The following is a 20186-nucleotide window of genomic DNA, read 5'->3' as shown; positions in this document are numbered from 1 at the left end:
GGGCCAGCAAAAAAAAAAAAGGACTTGCTTGTCATGCTCTCGTGTCCATAGGGATAGGCCCCAGAGGATCAAGCATTAGGTGCCCTGCCTTTGGATTGTGGGTGAGCCCAACCTCTTTCTTAAAATTTTGGTATAAAAAAAAATTAGCCTTCATTTGTATCAAAACAAATCACAGTTTGCATAATGCAAGGTACCAATTTCAAAACAAATTAGCCAACATTAGTCAAGCATTATTTAAACAAACGTTCAACATAAATTTGAAGCTGACACGATCGACACAATAACACTAACCCCTCCATAGTAGCCATGACACCATGGGATACTACGTCGTCATTATTCTAGCTTGTCCTACTCAACCTGTGTCCACAAAGTGCAACAACAGAGCTCTCTAGCATGCTGATCTGCAAAGTAATGAAAAAGGGGTCAGTCTATTATTGACTCAATGAGTCACAAATAACAAAGTGTGAGGAAGTCAAGCAATGACATATAAGAATTTTTCCAAAACATATTTTCAAGAAGAGAAGTTAAAACAAATATGATCAAAACCAGGCTATAACAATAGCCAATAATCACAAGGCATTCAACCACAACTATCTTTTCACTTATACACCTCACATCACAATCTTTACCAGTGAATAAGCGTTCCACCTACATTATAGCATATTTTGTTTGTCTATATATATATATATATATATATATAAGTATGAGGAATAACTGACCTCCTTAATTTATAGTACATCAAGTATACCTCTCATATGTATAAGCACGGGGAATAACCATCCAACACACATACATATATCCTCTTCTAGAGGAATAACCATCTCACCTAAATGTAGATATATAAGTATCTATGTGTGCATATATCAGTAGCTTACTTATGAAATCCAGAGGAGATAAAAGCTTCACTGCAGAAGTCGAACTCCCTTCTAAACAAACTGAAATCCAACAAATTATACATCGGACTTATGAAAGCCAACTTTTTAAATGGACAAAATTACAAGAAGATATCCTAAATCTAAATCATCTCAAGTTTTGGTTGATGATTTCACTTCACTGATGCTTTTTTTATTATGGTATGTAATGAAGCTATGCTATGCATACCAAGTTTCCAATTATGTTATGCCTTAACGGACTTCCGCATCAAGGAACATATAAGTGAAGTTGTCTGAAGATATATACCCATTGTAAGAAGCCAATTTGAAAGCCTAATAGTGGAAATAATTGGATTCAAACTTATCAATGGAATTAAATATATTGCAGAGCAGCATATTTTATTTAAAAGCACCAAAGTCAAATTTAATAGATAAAATGTAAAAGAGAGATACATACCGATCAAGTAATGGATTATAGCCAGGTAATCTATTTCTCACGACTATGATCCTTTGTAGATTCCAAATTCAATTGGGACGGCAGGAGGAGCACTTTATCGACATCATGAGAAGTCTTGGACTCAGGATTCTGGGGAATAGATTGAATGATTGAAGACTCCTTCAATTTCTTTGTTAAAGGGAGTTGGTACTGGTCATCATCAATATTTCGAGGCCTCTTTTTTTTCATACCTCCTTTCAATTTTTTTTGTTGAAGAAGGAAGTTTTTGTACTCTGAGACATGTATTGGCCGAACTCCACATTCTTTGATCCAGCAATTGTACTCTTCAGAATTGCAATTATTGGTATAATAATCACCAAAATGAAATTTAAATTCCAGCTCCTCATCATGACCTTTTCCCTTTTTTCGGAGTTTCTGTAGTATGAGTTCACTGTAGAGGGGATCGTACCATAGAAAAACATTATCTGAATTCAATTTTACCATTGAATAGTGCCATCCTAATGGACCTTTCCAATTGTTACCATAGATCCAACTCCTATCTTCACTCCTATCAGACGATACACTCAAGTCATGTAAATTGAAATAACATGACGAGTGACATTCATCCCTTTTTTTTGAGGAGAACTGGGGTATAACAAAGCAGAAAATGAAACCCATTAAGTTGTCAAAATCTAGAGCAAACTGAACACCGATCCTCACTTCTGAAAGGTCATAATTCATTGTTGAACTTTTATAAGTAAACCATTCTGGAATAAGACTTCCTTCAAAATTGCCACATTTTCCTTGATTCAAGGAGAAACTAGCATATTTTAGGATCCCATTAAATGAATTCTCATCAGCATCATGACAAGTCTCTTTTTGGGTACCCAAGTTTGACTGCAATTCCATTTGTTGAATGAAGTTGGGATATTCCGAGGCATATATTGGCAAGACTCCACATTCTTCAATCACACCATCAACATCCCCACTCTCTGCAACAAGACTGAATTCAAATAGCAACTTTGGTCTATAATTGGTGTTTTGATCGTCCATCTTGTTATGGAAGCCCCTGAATGTGCAAGGTCGACACCACAGAAAAACTTGATGTGAATCTAAATTTGTCATATTTCCCATAAAGCTTGTCGTAATCCATGGAAAACCATCACCAACATACAGTTTGCATTCAAAGTAGGTGGGAGGGTATCGAGAAAGAACACAGCAGAAAATGAAGCCAATTAGGTCGCTGGTGGGGAAAGGAAGCTCAATAGTTATATTTTTGGAAGCCTCTACTGCCTGATTAAATCTAAACCACCCTGGAGCTTTTCTTCCGGAGTAGTAAATGCAACCTTCTTTTTGTGCGTATACCAGTCGCCTCAATAAGAAATAAGCACTTTCCATAACATGCGTTTCCAATGATATGCAACCTTGGGCATCAATATGTTCAAAGAACGGCGGTAGCTCTGGTAGAGAACGAAGTCTTCTACAATTGCTCAACTTAATTCGTTCTAGATTTGAAAGATGCTTGAAGTTTGAACCCGGCGTTATTTCATCTGTCGACAATGAAGATTCAATATGAGAAGTGAATTGTAGTGTCTTTAATGATGTGCATTCGACGGCATCTAATACTTCAATGGATGGAGGAAGCTCGGGTAAAGATTGAAGGTCCTTGCAACCGCTTACGTTAAGATGTTGTAGCCTTGAGAGATGCTTGGTATTGTTTGGAAGTTCAGTCAATTTGCATGTCCCGCTCAAATCAATTGTTTGTAGAGATAGCAAAGCATCAAATAAGCCATGAAGCTTTGATTTGTCAATTGTTCCTCCACAATCATAAAGATGAAGCTCCTCGAGAGATCTCATGTAACAGATGTCATTGATCGGAAGATTCTTTAATGTTGAGCCGTTGAGACAGAGCCCCTTGAGTTTCTCCATACGCCCAATTGAAAAGTCCAATATCTCGACACATGTTCCTTCTAAACTTAAATACTCCATTTTGTCTGAAGAGAATGAAAATTCCTTGAGACTAGAGCAACCACAGACATCTAGGTGTAAGAGAGATTTTGATGGACTCTCACATTTCAAACTTTTTAGGTTTCGGCAGTCACAAAGTTTCAGATCTCTCAATCTTGGGAGAGATAAAATTGATGGATGAAGATGCCGTAAACTTTCACAATCTGTCAGATCAGCCTGTTTAAGATTTTGGGCTGTTGAGAAATCTGGCAACTCTATCAATTGTTTGGACCCAGCAAGGTCTATCTCCCTTAACTTCACAAAGTTCTGCAACAATTAAAAAGAGAAATATTACATGAGAAGCAAGATTCTCAAATTTCAATTAAATTATAAAGAAAAAAATTAAAACTTTTAATTGTATGTTTACCGGCATGCCATCCCATAGTTTTTCAAGGTGGCTACCTTGCATGCGAAGTACGACTAGTTTCTCTGCACAAAATGACAATGGTAGACACTTGGAAGGAAAATTGTCCCATTGAAGACACCTTAATGAATTGGGCAATGACTCAAGCCCTGAAGAAAGATTCACAGTACACGATCCTTCATGCCCATGTGAATAATGGAATTTTAGAAACCTTAAATTAGGCATCTTTCTAAAGACATCAGCACTCAATTCCAAATCTTTAATTTGAGACAAATCTAAACTTATGGCTTGAATTGCATCATTTCCCTGAACAGCACAAAAATCCAAAAGAAAGTAAATAAATTACTTTATGTTAACAATTTCGTTTAAGTAATTGCAAAATGTCTAATTAGAAAGGTAAATGTTTTTCTTACTCGATCATTTTTTAGAACATCATAGATCTCATCAGGCTTCCATAGTCGACTACGTCCTCCAGGATTTGTGATGCACTCTTGATGAATAATGTCGAAAGCCATTGATTGAATTAAATCATGCATCCATACTGCATCACAACTGACACTTATCAACGCCTTATCCATAAGGGTTCTCAAACCATTGCTTGCCTCAAAGCCACAGTACTCTAGCATTGCTTCTACATAACTTCTTAATTCACCTTTGAAAAAACAAGCAATGTCTAAAAATATCTGTTTGTCCTCATCATCAAGCCCATCATAGCTCAATTTTAACACAGCTTGAATATCTCGATGGGGTGTCCTTTCTAATTTCCTCAATGCACTTTCCCATTCTTTTACAGTTCTGGAATAAAGGAATGAACCCAAAATGGTTAAGGCTAATGGAACGCCTTGGGCATAAGCAAGAGCTCTTTCAACTAGTTCTTCATATTCACTTTTATAGCCATCTTTGCAGAAGGCTTTAAGGTTGAAAACCTTAAGTGAATTGTTGTAGCTCAATGCCTTGGCCTCATGTATTCTCTCAACTCTTCCATCAAGTACATGCTTATCTCTACTTGTTATGATGACTTTACTACCACGTCCTAAAAGAGGAGCTTCGCTTTCCAAATAATCTAACTGCCTTGTGTTGCTCACATCATCCAGTACAATCAAAACTTTTCTATGACTGAGTCTTTTAAGAGATGTATCCTTTAATAGTTCATGGAAAAGTTTATCATGCACATATTTTAACCCATGCTTTTCTGACTCTTCCCTAAAATTTTCTAAGAAGCAGCAACTATGAAATTGAGAGTGGAGTTTGGTAAACATAGCCTTAGCCATGGTTGTTTTGCCTATCCCGGCCATACCCCAAATCCCAACCATCGAGAATCCTTTTAGTAACAGCTCAATATGATCCAAATTCTCATAATCAATTCCGACAATATTATCTAATACAGTTGTTGGGGACCCATGGTTTAGTTTTTTGTTGATGTCCATGACAATATTTTGAATGAGTTCTGCTTCATCCCTATTATAAGAAAAAGAATTGCACAAGAAAATATTAATGCATCAAATGAAACTTAAGGAATGATTTAAATAAAGTGACAACTAATTGATGGCAGTTTTTTTCTTTGGTGACATGGTAAGATAATTATTTAATAAGTGACTAATTTCTATAGAGTTTTATCAAAATTGTGTGTATATTTTAATTTCCCCCGTTTTCAAAATTATCAAGTAGAATTCTATTAAGATTTCATCGATTTCTACTCTGGTAAACAGGACATTTGTGAATAATTATAGAGATAAGATGTTATATACTGTTTGTTTTAGAGAACAAGTTTTTATAACTTTGAAAATTACAGACAAATGCCGTAAAATCTTATCATTTTTGTGAAATTTAGAAATATGTGCAAGTTTCATTTGATCATAAGAAATAGAGAGCACACGGGCAGGGTAAAGCCCCAGTCAAGAATAAGCAGGCTGCATTTTGCGGCCAATTGCCTAACCTTTCTTGTAGAATCCCTAACTATTTTGAGTTGGGTAAGAGTGAGTTAGATGCAGGGCAAGCTTCCCTATCTAAATAGTGATGCCTTGTCTATATGTGAAAAAAATCTACAATTTAAATCAACTTTATTACTTTTGCTGTTTTAATTGATTTCTTAATTTGTATTCTAATGTGAAAGAAAAATATAAATATAATATATAAAAAATATCAAATGGTGCTTGAAACTTTAGAGGTGCGGTGAGAGTTCTTCAATTAGGACTGATGTGAATGATGATAAAATATAATTTATACTTGTTTTGTAATATGATATAATAAAATCAATTCTAGCACAGAAAAATTTCACCGAAAAATTGTCAAAGTCAAACTTGCGGAACATATGAAATTTCACGTTCCTTTTGTCTTTCATTTAATCTTTCCAAATTTCACATTCACATCAGTTCCAAACATCATAATATAATATATTAATATTACATTATATATACTATATATATATTCAAGCAGGGTTAAACGGACAGAGCAACATACTTTATTCAACACACACACACACACACACATATATATATATATATTTTTCGGGTTTCTTCTTTTTCTTTCAGACTGGACTGGGATTTTTTTTTTTCTGGACACAGAGTCTCATGAACACCCCTATTAAGAAATGTATACATAATTTACTCTACTATATATGAGTTATTCGTATATTCATAATGACAATTAATTAAAGAAGGGTAGAACATTTATTTAAAAAAAAGAGTAAAATCTTTACTCGTGATCTTATTTTTCCAGTACACATAGCATCTTGATTTTTTTAGTGGTAAAATTATAGGTAAAATTACACTACTAAAATGATTAAATGCTAAATATACATGAAAAATAAGATCAAAAATAAAATTCACAGTTGCCAAAAAAATCAACTTTGGAGGTGAAGTATCCAATTTTGAGATGACACCGTTTAAATAATATTTTCTTCATATAACCCCAATAAATTAAAGAAATTAATTTTATACTCGTATGGTGCTGTTTATTAAAAAGAAAAGATTATTTTTTGTCCTATTTATTAGTCACTTTATTAAATTTTTAACATGGATGTACTATTTTGTCCTTTATTCATTATAGTGTAGATAAATTTTTTTTTGAAAGATAGATATATATTAAATAAAAATAATGTTAAAAAATTACTATATTTTAATAAAAAATTAATACAGTTTAATGTTTTTCTTGATTCGAATAAAGGTAGAAGTTCCTTAAACATCAAATACTCACTGCCAGACCAGTTAATTAGTTGTCAGAGAAGCTAATATGAAAAGAAAAAGCAATCTCTACGATGACGAAGATCAATCAAAGGAATAATAAAAGCATGAAACTCTCAAGTCATAATTGCTAATGAAACTGTGATTCAAAGATTGAGACTTATTAGAGAATGAAGAGGGACCTGTAGTTGCCGGAGTCCCATCCTGCTAGACTTGCAATCTCAAAAAGTGCTTGTCTCCACTCCTCCACCTTCTCTGGGTTTTTCTTGAAATGTTCTGAGAATGCTTTCTCATAAGTTCCTTTCTGATTGCGCACATGAGATGGGTCGATTTCGTAGAAGATAGGAACAACAATCTGTGCCTGATGTTGTTTGCAGCGAAGGATCTGAAGGAGCTCATTCAAACACCATTTGGAGGAGGCATAGTTTTCAGAGAAGACCACCATAGAGATGGATGAATCCTGAATTGCTTGCATGAGTGATTGGGAGATGTCATCACCTTTTGGGAGCTCATAATCTATGTATGTCTCAATATCTCCGACGCACAAGGCAGTATGGAGATGGCTGGTGAAGGATCTGCGAGTGTCCTCTCCTCTGAAACTCAGAAACACTTCATATTTCCTGGACGAAGAAGATGATGATGGGGAAGCTATGGCAAACATGATATTCTGATTACTCTCTCTGTCTTCTTTGCTGAGAAATGGCAAAAGTGAACTGATGACGGAGTACGTATGGCAGCGGATAGACTTTTTTCACCTTTTCAAGTCTTCAAAACCAAATGACACGGCATCTGATACTTTTTTTTTTTTTTGGTTACATGAGGGGCAGGATCGAACCCGCACATTACCAACACACGCACACACTAGGTGCCACTCCGCCTAGAGGCGGTTGGCGGCATCTGATACTTTTACCCTTTTCACATTGGAATTAATAGCAAATTTCATTCCCATCCTAGCCCCCCACCTTTCTTTTACCGACAAAAAGTATAGATAAAAGATTATGACAACATTGTCCCTCATATATACCATGAATTAAAAGGAAAGGTTGCACCTTCAATTGTAGGGTCCGTTGTCTCTGAATGGGTGTTACCTTTTTTTTGTTCTCCCTCCCTTTGCATGTGAATGGTTGGCACGTAAAAGATGGTGCTGATGCTTCATGCCAGGGTAATTGCTGTTAGTATTTTTTATTTTTAATATAAGAATTACTTAGATAATTTTGATATATTAAAAAAGTTAAATAAATTATTTAATTCTAATAAATATGACATGGTTTTTTTAAAATATTTTTATAAACTATCAAATTATATACTAATTTATAATATAGATAAATTATTCTAAAAAAAATGATAAATATGATAGGCAAAGTAGATTAAAATCTTATATTTAAAATCAAATATAACTCCAACTAGTTTAAAGAACTTAGGAGAGTAATTGTTAGCAATTACGTGGTCAATAGTTTTTGCAGGTGTGTTCAATGATAGGTTCTAATATTTGTTATTTTTTCGACCAAACTAAAATATACTATTATTCAGAATTCAAGTCTTTGGCAGAATTGCATGCATTGGCCTTCATATTAAATTGGCGAAGGGAAATTCCAAAAAAAGAAAGTAATTTTCTAATTATTTTTAGAAGTTTTGTTCATAGTATTTTCTCCCCTTATTTTTAACAATTTTTTCCTCCATCCAAACCAAACATGTGTTATATTTGACCATATAACACAGACTATACAAGGATATAGGAACTTGTAGGACATTGGAAACTCTTTGGGTTTCCTCTAAGTAGAAAATTAAATTGTTTTTATAATTATCAGCAATCCTGAAAACAAGACAATTTCTTTTTTAAACTCTTTAAATTTACATAAATGCTATGTATAGTAAGTTTAACTTGCAAACTCATTTTTTTACCTTGAAGTATATTTCGATGTTACTTGTACTGTGACAAAACAAATTGGAATATGTAAGAGACCCAGATGTCAGATTAAAATGCACAAGGTTTGAGAACCAATACACATAGCAATAATGCAAAAGCCCTACCAACACCGACCAATCAACTACAAGAATAATTACCACATTCACTGTAATATGACAAGTTGGCTTGTGCCTCATATATGTTAAGAAAAACTAAAAAATTCTTATAAAAATGATTAGAAAAAGTGCCTTGAACTTGAAGCTCATAATCAATAAAAATAATGTTGAAGATGTGAAAAATGCGGTTTCATTCGTAAAGGAACCTCTCTGTATAATCGACTTGATGATGATGATGATGTGATGGCAGGTCCAGTTTAATAGTTCATGTCTATTATTAGCGGTAAAAAATAGAAAAGTAAAACAAAAAAACAAAAGGCAGTTGCCTTTTCTTTTTTCTTAAGCATAATATAACGTTATGACTTGCTTCCGTGAATTTCTGGAGCACACCCCTTTTATTGTTGGCCCTTTCTCAATCTTATTTCAGATTTTATATAGAATGAATTTTGTGCAATTATCATGAGGCTAATCCGGTTCGGGATTTGTGGCTTCCTTTCCCTACAAAAGTGTCTTTTTTGTGGGATTTGAACTCATATCCAAAGAGACCCCCCTAGACTAACACGTGACTTTATGTTTTTTTTTTGTTGGTTTAGTTTAACCTGAAATGGGTTTGGGTACTAAATGGATTAATAAATATCATGAATTAGTCAACACCCAATTTTATCCGGGCCCCACAAAAAAATTAAATTTAAATGAAATAAATAAAAAAGAAATAAAAGAATAATAAAAGAGTAATATTCTCTTTGATTCTTTTTGGAGGTTAAGTTTGAGAAATCCACCACGTGACAAATCAAAAAGAAAAATTAAATAAGAATATCCTCCCTACAATAAATGGCAATTAAAAGCCAATTGACCTCCAAATTAGAAAATACAGGATGGAGTCCTTTAAAAAAATAAAATCAAAAATAAAAATCAAATTTTCTCATTTAAGATGATTGACTCCTCAACTTAGAAATATCTTTTGAAGTCATAATAATTGTAAAAAATTTTGAAAACAAAATTAAAATAAAAAATCACAATTTCATGACGATTTAGTGCTTAAATAGTAATTTATATTATGAGTCATAATTAAGAAAAATTAAAAACAAAAATTAAAGAAAAATTGAAAAACTCTAGGTGGGAGGAAGGGACTTAGAATTTTTCAATGAAAAATGAGGCAAGTCAATTGATAAGTGGAGCATCAGGTATGAACTTCCATTCTTATCTGCTGTGTTTAACTTGAATTTCTATAAAGCATTTTTGGATTTTCTTTCTTTCTATTTTTGAAAACGCATTTTTAAATCTGTACTATTTGAGATTTTTAGAACCTCCTGGATCCATTAGTAAACTGTGTGAGATTATAAAAGCCCCGCAAGAATACCAATGTAGTTGTGCAAGTTTTTGTTTAAAATAAAAAGAAAAAAATAATTTTGACCCATGTTTATAATAAATAATAAAATAATTTTTTAAAAAATATATATATAATCTCAAAATATTTTTCAGCATGTTCGAACGATCAATGAAAGTGGTTGCTGTAATTCAGTGAATCACGACACCAACTTTGTGATTTCTGATTTACTTTAATTTTTAAATCTTCACAGCTAAGTAAGTGCTTGCTTTTGTCGTCGGCCACAGGGAAGATACAACGTAAGGAGGAGGGGCAAATGTCAAATGATGGCACATTAAGACTTGAAAAATTTGAAATGCATTTACTGCTCCTTCAACGGTTATTTCCTTTAATCTTAATCAAAGCTGCCGCTTCTTTTGAAAATGCAAATCCAAACACAAGTGAGATGGCTCTGCCATGCTTTTCCATTAAAAAGTTGAAACGTGATTCCAAACATAAATTCAATTATTTTCCCGATACAAACAACTTTTTGGGCCTTTCAGCCCCATTTTTCTGACCAAAGACTTAAAAAATAAAACCAAGTAATTAAATACTAACGTAATTAGGGTTGCATTATGATATCCATTGCTACTGCTATAGATATAATTATCAATGCTTTGGCAAAAAAAGAATAATTATCAATAAGCAAAGACTTGATTTATTCTTCTAGAAAAATTTTATGGAACTAAAAGTCAAGGAATATATATCTTTTTGTAAATCGTGCATTCAATGTAACAAAAATGAAATTTTAAGTAGGCTAGTATCTTGGGATTAGGTGAATTTTAGCTTGACATATACACTCTGATCCTAAATATGTAATTATTTGCAATGCGATTAGTTAATTTCCGCTGTTCAAGACAACTTAAATCTAGCTTGTCAACCACCAAAATCAAGCATATTTAAAGGGATAAATTATTAAAGAGGAGAGAGATTCTGCTGAGTGCTTTCCTCTTATCATGCACACAAAGGAAATTTTAACACAGTGGGTCTAGCTTGTCTTGCATCATGAGTAAATTTTAACACTGCTTGAATATCTTGATGGGCCGTCCTTTCTAATTTTCTCTATGTACTCTCCCATTCCTCTGCAGTTTTGGAATGAGGAAGAGCTAAAGTGGTTAAGATCAGTTTACTGGGTTGCCTTGGGCATAAACGCCTGGTATTTGAACTAGTTCTTTATGTTCACTTTTATAACCATCTTTGTAGAAAGCTTTGAGGCTGAAAAGCTAAGGTGAATTGTGGTAGCCCATTGCTATGCCCACATGTATTTTGTCAACTTCTCCATCAAGTAAATGTTTTATCTTTACTTGTTATGATGATTTTACTACTACCAGGTCCCAGAGGAAGAGCTTCACTTTCCAAATAACCTAACTGACTTGTGTTGCTAATAACATCAAAGTGTAACCAAAACCTTTTTACAACAGAATCTTTCAAGAATATATCCTTTGATATTTTATAGAAAAGTTTATTGTAAATAATATGTGTAGGTGTGTTACGTTAATTTATTTGGGGGGGGGGGGTTGCAAATCTATTGGTTTGTCACAATATCAACCAATATATTTCATGAGCATTAAACTTAACGCACTACAAAAAAAAAAAAGAAAGGAAATTAGTGATGGAATTTAGCAACGAAACTTTATTCCATCGCTAATCTGTCACAAATTCCGTCACTATAGTGATAAAAAAATTTCTGTTGCTAAATTAGTTACTGATTAGTAACGAAATTTTAATTCATCATAAGTTCGTTGCTAATTCTGTTGTAAATGATTAGTGAGGAAAATTAGTCATGGAAAAATTTTGTCACTAATTCCCATCACAAAACATTTTGTGACGAAATTTTTCAGTCACTAATTTATGTTACAATTCCATTACTAATTCGTCACAAAAAATATAATATAAATAGATAATAATCTTTAATGCTTATTATTAAAATAAAAATATAATATATCATAATTTTTAAATAATATACTCCTCCTGGTCTTTAATATAAGACCAATTTAACTAATTTGATTAGATTAAAGAAGTTAGGCAAGTTAGTTAATTATAAGAAATATGACATATTTTCCTAAAATATCATAATCATCTTTTTTTAATATCCTCTCCCCCTCTTCTATTTAATTATGGTTGAGGAAGTACCTATAGGGGTAATTTAGAAAAAATTAATAAATATGAGAAATAGGTCTTATATTTAGGACCAAAGTTAACTCAACAATTAGTTCTTATATTAAGAACCAGATAAGTATTATATAAAAATAAAAAATACAAATATTATAAAAGAAAATAAAAATAAAAATATATAATATAATTATTATTTTGTTAAATATTTGAATAAAAATATAAATTATTAGAATTTTTTACTAAAATACAAAAATTAAATTTAAATAAATAATAATATATTAAATTATGTATATAATATTTATTATATATATTTGTATTTGTTATTAGAAATATTATATATATTTTTGCATAAAATTTTCGTAAGTGTTTCTCAGCTCAACTAGCAAAGGTTTCAGCACACGTGCAGGAGGTCTCTGGTTGGAACCAGCACTCTTTCAATAATTGAACCAATTTGTGACATGGTGGCTCATAATGATGGACACGTGGTAATGATATGAACAATAGGATGATGTGGCTATATAGGAAAGAGGAGGAGTTGAGGTGGCGATCTGTGATGAGATGGATGAAGAGATGACATGGCGACATGAGAGAGAGTGGAGGTGGTGAGGTGGCTGCCATTGATGATGTGGCAGCTCACAATGATGGACACGTGGCGATAATGTGGATGAGGGGATGATGTGGCGGCAGCCAGTGATGAGGTGGCAGCACTGAATCACATATGGTGGAATTAGTAGTTGCCATATGGTATTTTAAATTTATAAAATAAAAAAAATTAGTGACAGAGTAGTTATGAAAATAACAACAAACCTGTCAGTATTTCGTGATAGAATTTTTGTAGAATATCTCTAACACCTAACCTTCTATATACTAATAAAGTCAATATAATGTCTGTGAATCACTAAACGCCAGGTTTCTATTCTAGAAAAATTAGGAATTTTTTTTTTAAACATGAATCACTTGATAGCAAAATTCCAATGCAAGATTGAACTTGTGATTAACATTGGAATTTGCTGTTTGAGATAATTAAAACTTTTTACAAAATTCTGACAAGTGATCCACTAACCCCTAACTTTAAACATGCTTGTTCTCACCTAAATTGATTTCATGCATAGAAATCCTATAATATAATACTAGAATATCATAGCCAGCTAGATCGATAGCGCTTACCTGCACCCGGCAATACTTTACCTCCTTATGGAGGATACAAAATAGTATTTACAACAGACAAGTAATAGTTACTTGCCATATAGCATAGGTATAGGTATAAACAGAAATATTATAAATATACACTATTAATCATATACAAAATATAGCAGGCATTCCTGCTCTTCAACTAGCCCACTTGATTACAACTCTACTTCTTTTCCCTTGGAATTGCTTGTCCTGGCTGTATATTATAGGAAGGGAGGGTGAGATTCAAACGAATCCCCATAGTAGTAATTTCTAGCTAACACAAATGCAGATTACATAAGGCATGCAAAACAAGCCAAAGTGGAACATAACCTTGCAAGCTAATGCAGTTAAGCATTTATGCACAATGACAGCGACAATCTAAATAAATAATACGCAAATAATTAGCAGATAATGCCCCATATCTATCAACTACACGTGATCACGGCTAAATAATCCATGCAAGGAATCAAGGATTACATGTTCTCATGCTTTAAAACAGCAATATGGCACAAGCAAATATGCAGCAATCATACATAAATGTAAGATAAGAAAGAACTACTACCTGAGCCTTCCACTTCAAAATTAAACCTTAATTTCTTCCTTTCTTTTAGCTTCCTCAGTGGGCTTTTGCAAATATTAAAACCATTATGTTAGTAAGGGTAGATTAATGCTTGATCCAATATAATTTATAAATTAAGTAACCTTCTTTAAATTCCAAATTTCTTTAAATTTTATCCTTACATAATAGTTGGTCATCCTGAACAATTTTCTTATTCAATATTTTCACTGTGGAGGGTTTCGCTCTTTATCTCAACCCAAACAGTTACTTTACTTAATAACTGGTCACCACCCATTCTAACCATTTACATACAAGTTTGCTTACTTGAGTCTCAATCAACTAAGTTTAATTTTAATTAGTTTTTTTACCAAGACACACGCTACAACAAATATATTCATATAATCAATGTTGAAACCCAACTAGGTAAGCTAAGTATTCATCTAATCAATATTGAAACCCAACTAGGTAAGCTAAGCAATTCAACCTCTATACATCCTTCAATCTCCTTAATTTTAAATTTACAGGCCTCAAATAACCATTCTCATAAATTCTATTAATTACAACTTTTATCCCATATTAACCATTGGCTGTGCCATTAAAATTTTTCCTAATGTGCACCTTTGAAATAATTTATAAATATCATGGTTATTAATTTGCCTGTTAAAAATTTCCAACCACCATTTGGAAATCTCAAACAATCAAATTCATGTCAATTTTTTTTTTTTTTTACAAACTTTGGCCGACACACACATATATACTCACCTATATTCACCTCAAGTTCTTTTTACTCAATGCTCTATTAAATTCACTTAAGTTCCATCAATCAACCTCAAGGTTAATCTTCTATGTACACCCTTCAATTAATAATTTCTTTTTCCCATTCAATGTAACAACCTCAAATCAACAATATGAAGTCCCCATTTAAATAACTTAAAATCATGACTGATTATAAACCATGTTCTTAATCCCATTATTCTCCTTCCAATTTCATTCTTAATCTCTTTATCATTCGAACACCTAAACCAATACTACACCAACAATTCAAGCTTATCATCCTATCTTGATTTCTCCTTTTCTCTTTCCCATAAGCATCTAAACATTTCATTTACTCATATTTATTCAAAACCAAACAGTAACTCTTTATCTAATTAAATCACCTTTTCTTCCATATTTACATGTCACTTCCATGAACCCATACTTCTATTCTTCTTTGATCTCCCTCGCCCTCAAATCCATTTCACCCATACCACCTCCTATTTCCACTATCTTACATGCTATAGTCTCAAGCATCATGACAGCTACAAACATCCACCTATAAGTTTCAGTTCTTCCTTTTTTATTCGGCCACCACCTAGCCTATATATATATATAACAGATAATGACAATGCTCCACCGTTACAACCTTTTCCTCAACTATTTTCAGATCCAAAACACCTATATAAGTAGACATATATATATATATATATAATCACGCCTAAACTTCCTCCCAATTAATCATTTCAATTTCAATGTTTTCCACTCCACAATTCTCACGGCTTTCCCATATATATATATACACACACACACACACTCCAGCAAAATCTTTGCTCCGCCTAACCAAAAACAAAGCACTCACTCACATGCAACAACAAATAATGCAACTACATGCTTCTCTCTGCATAACACAGCATCTTCACCAACATCCATGGTCTCTGTTTTCGACAGCCATAACAGAGAGAGAACAAAGCACATATAACTACCAAAAACATACTCCTATAACTAAATAAACAAGGAACCAAAGCTTAAATTCGTAGAGATTATAGCCCCTGTTCGGTAGACTTAAAAACAGAGCAAGAACACATAACTAGACATATATACACACACTTATATTTATCAATTTCGGCCTTCACTTCTTAACTCTATAAATTCGAAATCCATGAAACACAACTCAGAGATTTCAAATCCTTATGCCAGGTTGCTCAAACCTTGCTTCAAAATCATAGACAAGACATGCAACACTGTCTATCAACATGCAGACCCAAAATTTACCATCGCACACTTCAATCTTACTATAGGACATAAATTCATCGATCCTCCTCTCCAGCCCTTCCCTTTCTCTCACTAACCAGAGCAGCTAAATCTAAACACAGATCGAAAGAAATAAAGATGGAAGGGTAGTTAGGAGGTTTACCCAAGCTCAGAACAGTGATTGCATGTCAGGTTCTTGATCTCCTATGGTCTCTCGCCGGTGGCGCACCTCTGGTCCCTCTCGCTCGCGCTCTCTCTCTATTCTCTGCGTGAAGCAGAAGTGAAATGAGGGAGGTGGGTATGTAATCTGATGGTTCAAGGGCCAAGCACACGTGTGAGGTGTGTGTGAGGAGTGAAAATGACTCCTTTATCCTTTTATGCTTCATCATTTCCAATCTCATCCGTCTCCTATTTTTCTGAAGCAATGAATACTTCCACAATTTAATCCATAAAGAGTAATTTGAAATTCCCTTATCCAATAGCTTATTTGACCCTTAAATTAATTCCCATAAAATTTTTTGGATCAAAATCCTATTCTAACTATTTTTATTCAATTATCCAAGAAAATAGCCATTTATTCCAACAATTAATCCTTAAATCATTTTAAGGATTTTATGCCTCAATTACCTTCTTTACTATCTCAAATGGTTATCCTAAAATGTTAAGATTAAATACAAATCTCTAGGTATTTTTCAATAATTTTCTAAGAAAATAAACCATTTTTCTCTTAAAATTATCTATTAAAATTATTTAAGCCATTTTTGGGGAAATAACTTTTCCAAAATATCTCTAAACCCTGAAAATCAATATTCCATAATTTTTCCCAATTTTATTTGGCCATTAAATAATTTTAATGAATTTTCTCTTTTCTGCTCATCCTAAGTTAGAGAATTTGGGGTGTTACAATATCCCTGACTAATTAGCAATGGATTACTGATAGAAATTTTTTGTCACTAATTTCTGTCTCTAATCAATCAATAATTAGCAATGAAATTTTGAATTCCGTCACTGAATAATTAGTGACAGTGGAATTAGTGATGAAAAAATTTCGTTGCTAGTTCCGTCGGTAACTAAATTTTGTCACTAATCTGTCACTAATTTTAATTAATGACGGAAATTCCATTTTTCGTCACTAATTTGATTTTTTTTTTGTAGTGACATATCTTACGGACATCTCAGTATACCGTCACACCGACCATTCACAATCTTAGGAGATATTAGCTCCTAAAAGAATAATGGTCATTTTATATGCTTGAATTATGCTTAATTAGAAACTGAAATAAAGATTTAAAACTTGATCTTGAAGCTAGAATATTTTTTTAGAGATGTTGAACATCTGAGGATGGATGTATAATATAAAATTGAAAGGTTGAAGCTTCTAAAATAGGATATGATTGCTATAAAGTGATAAACTCAGTAATAAAATGGCCTAGATGCTCCTTGGTAGTAACGGAAGATTAAGTGACTTAAGTTAACCCCCCCCCCCAAACTCTGTTCGACCAGCTGATTTTATTCAAGGAAAGAATTCAAATTTATTAAAAATGAGTATTTCAATAGGTATATATAATGGTAATTGCTTTAAACCGGTGAACTTATTATGACATGGGGTTAAGAAAATGCTATATTGTATGTATGCATGGTTATGGTTGTTATAGTAAATTGGATTATTGAAAGTCAAGGCTTAAACTTCATTTATTGAAGTAAGAATACGATGGAAATTTGGAAAGCTGAAATTTAAGAATTCTTTACTGTTTTGGGGATACTAAACTAGAAGTGAGTGTTCAAAATCCCCAAACCACTTCTAATTAGAGTCGGGAATATGGGTTGGGGCCCGCGGGCCAGCCCGCCAACCCGCCATAAAAGAGCGGGTTAGGGTTGGCATTTTGTCAGCCCGCCAAAATGCAAGCTGCTCTAGCCCGCACCGTATAGCCCGCGGGTTGGCGGGTTGGCCCGCCTAACCCGTCACCTTTTTTTTTTTTTTAAATTTTTCATATAAATAATATATTATTATATTTGAAATTTTTCTTCTCTCATTTATATCTCAATTTTCATGTTACATAATACATATGTAAACAACAAATATTTTTTAAAAATAAGCATACCATATTTGTAGCAAAAATTTAATAACTACAATCAAATATAAGATAATATTTATTATAGAAAAAAAGTATTTTAGAAAAATAAGGTGAATGAACTTTAAAAAAAGTTAGATAAATGCACTTCTAATTTATTAAGAGATAGTGTTTTGTATCAAACATGACATTTGTATAAAAAAATTATAAAATTTATCACTTGATAAGTTGATGTTGAATGTTAGTCATGTAAAATATTTGTAATATATTGTTTTATATTTATATTGACTATTTTAAATGTGGTTAAATATAATTTATACTTGTGATTACTTTTGAAATTTTGGATCACTATTTATTAGTTTAAAAAATTAAATAAAAATAAGATTTAAAAATAGAGAATTAAAAAAAAAAAGATGGCGGGCTAGCGGGCTGGCCCGCCAACTTGCTGTGGCGGGTTAGGGTTGGGACTTTTCTAACCTGCCAAAATGCGAGCTGCTCTAGCCCACACCGCATAACCCGCGAGTTGTGGCGGGCTGGCCCGCAACCCGCGGGTTGGCCCGTATTCCCAGCTATACTCCTAATATATATTTATAGTAGGCCCTAAGAGATATTTATAATAGTAAAGAAGGAATTACATATATAGAAAATAACAAAGTTAAGGAAATAGCAACAATTAAAGAGCTAAAAGTAACGTGAGTTTGGCGGTTGGTAAAGGTTAATTATGCATAAAGAAAATGAACAAAAAGTTTATATACTGACCTGTCACACACACACACATAATTGGGAAAACCATATTGGAGGTACTTATACTTTGTTTCAATTTTTAATTTGGTACCTATGTGTTTTTTGTTCTTAACTAAATCTTTTAATTTTGTTCTATTAACATTATTAATCCTTATGTATAAACTAAAAATATCAATAGAACAAAGTTACAAGAGTTAATATTACTAAAAAGATAAAATTAAATGTTTAATTGAAAGGAAAAAAACACATAGGTACCAAATTAAAAATTGAAAGAAAGTATAGGCATCTTCAATATGGTTTTCCCTAATTTATAGGATTTGATTTGTGTCCAAACCCGCCAAAGAGACACCAAGAAGGAGTAAGAGAAAGGGAGAAAGAAAAAAGTAGTAGGATCACTATTTATTATATTTTGTATTGGTTGCATGCCTATTTAAGTCATATTTGCCGTGGTTAAGCATGAGAACATATGAATCCCTTACCACAATTATTGTTATGGTCATGTGCATAAATTAGTTATTCAATTTGGTTATTTGTAAGGTATTGTTGTTCTCTATGGCTTTTCCAGGTTCATTAATATTCTCTTCATGAACAATTTGTAAAGCCATTTCTTGTATTCAGCAAGGTGCACCGGAGTTGGTAAACTGGCCATTCGTCCAGCCTGGTTTAGCTTTTGAATCGGCCAAAAGTCAACCCAGAACAAAACCAGTGCAACCCGTTGTCAATTGGGGTAACTCTTTGGGTTGAATGGGTTAACCAGTTCAACTTTTTTACTGGAATAAATCACGCCAGAAATCTGGAAAGAAAAGAAGGCTTATCTGGAGAAAGAAGAAGAAAAAAGAACAGAGAGGAAGAAGATAAAAAGAATAACAAAGAAGATGTAAAAAAAAAAAGCTTACAGTAAAAACGACAGTAAAATCTTAACAAAAAATGAAGTGAAGGAGTTGTTTTTGAAAGAAAATGCATGAAAGAAAGAGGAAAATGATAATCTCAAAGGAGGGAGGACTTTAAGTTCGTTCTTTGTTCTTCCAGCTGAGAGAGAGACCAGAAAGTAAAAGAAGTTTCAGGCAACTGAACAGCGGAGTGAAGAAGGCAGAAGTTCAAATTCAAAAAGAAGGATGAATAAAAGCTGCCTTATGCGTTAATGATGGTCGGGAAAACGTGTAATAGGTGGCTGGTAGCTTAGGAGTTTCTCTTTCTCTTCGTCTTCCAAGGCTATATCAGTCGTCATGCAAATATTAATAGTATTTGTATTGCACTTCACATTCTG

At 32.9% G+C, this 20186-nt stretch overlaps 1 protein-coding gene across 1 annotated transcript; it reads right to left on the bottom strand.

The window, feature by feature from the left end:
* Positions 1-1359: 1359 nt before the first annotated feature.
* LOC114762126 (disease resistance protein RML1A-like) lies at positions 1360-7522 on the bottom strand. Its single transcript, XM_028951584.1, has 4 exons — positions 7044-7522; positions 4093-5137; positions 3683-3985; positions 1360-3582 (listed from the first exon to the last, which is right to left on the bottom strand). The coding sequence occupies exons 1-4, from the start codon at positions 7520-7522 to the stop codon at positions 1360-1362; spliced, it is 4050 nt and encodes a 1349-aa protein (XP_028807417.1).
* Between the last annotated feature and the right edge of the window lie 12664 nt (positions 7523-20186).

This window comes from Neltuma alba, unplaced genomic scaffold (genome assembly GCF_004799145.2).
Source record: "Neltuma alba isolate B1F8T4 unplaced genomic scaffold, ASM479914v2 tig00011195_pilon, whole genome shotgun sequence".
Lineage (NCBI taxonomy): Eukaryota > Viridiplantae > Streptophyta > Magnoliopsida > Fabales > Fabaceae > Neltuma > Neltuma alba.
The sequence above is the reverse complement of the archived record's forward strand: the minus strand, read 5'-3'. Positions and strand labels throughout refer to the sequence as shown.

Excerpts from the sequence above, each read along its gene's own strand:
- LOC114762126 (XM_028951584.1), bottom strand. The coding sequence starts at position 7,522 with ATGTTTGCCATAGCTTCCCCATCATCATCTTCTTCGTCCAGGAAATAT. Across the intron at positions 5,138-7,043 it reads TGGGACTCCGGCAACTACAG|GGATGAAGCAGAACTCATTC; the intron begins GTCCCTCTTCAT and ends TTCTTATAATAG. Across the intron at positions 3,583-3,682 it reads AACTATGGGATGGCATGCCG|AACTTTGTGAAGTTAAGGGA; the intron begins GTAAACATACAA and ends TAATTGTTGCAG.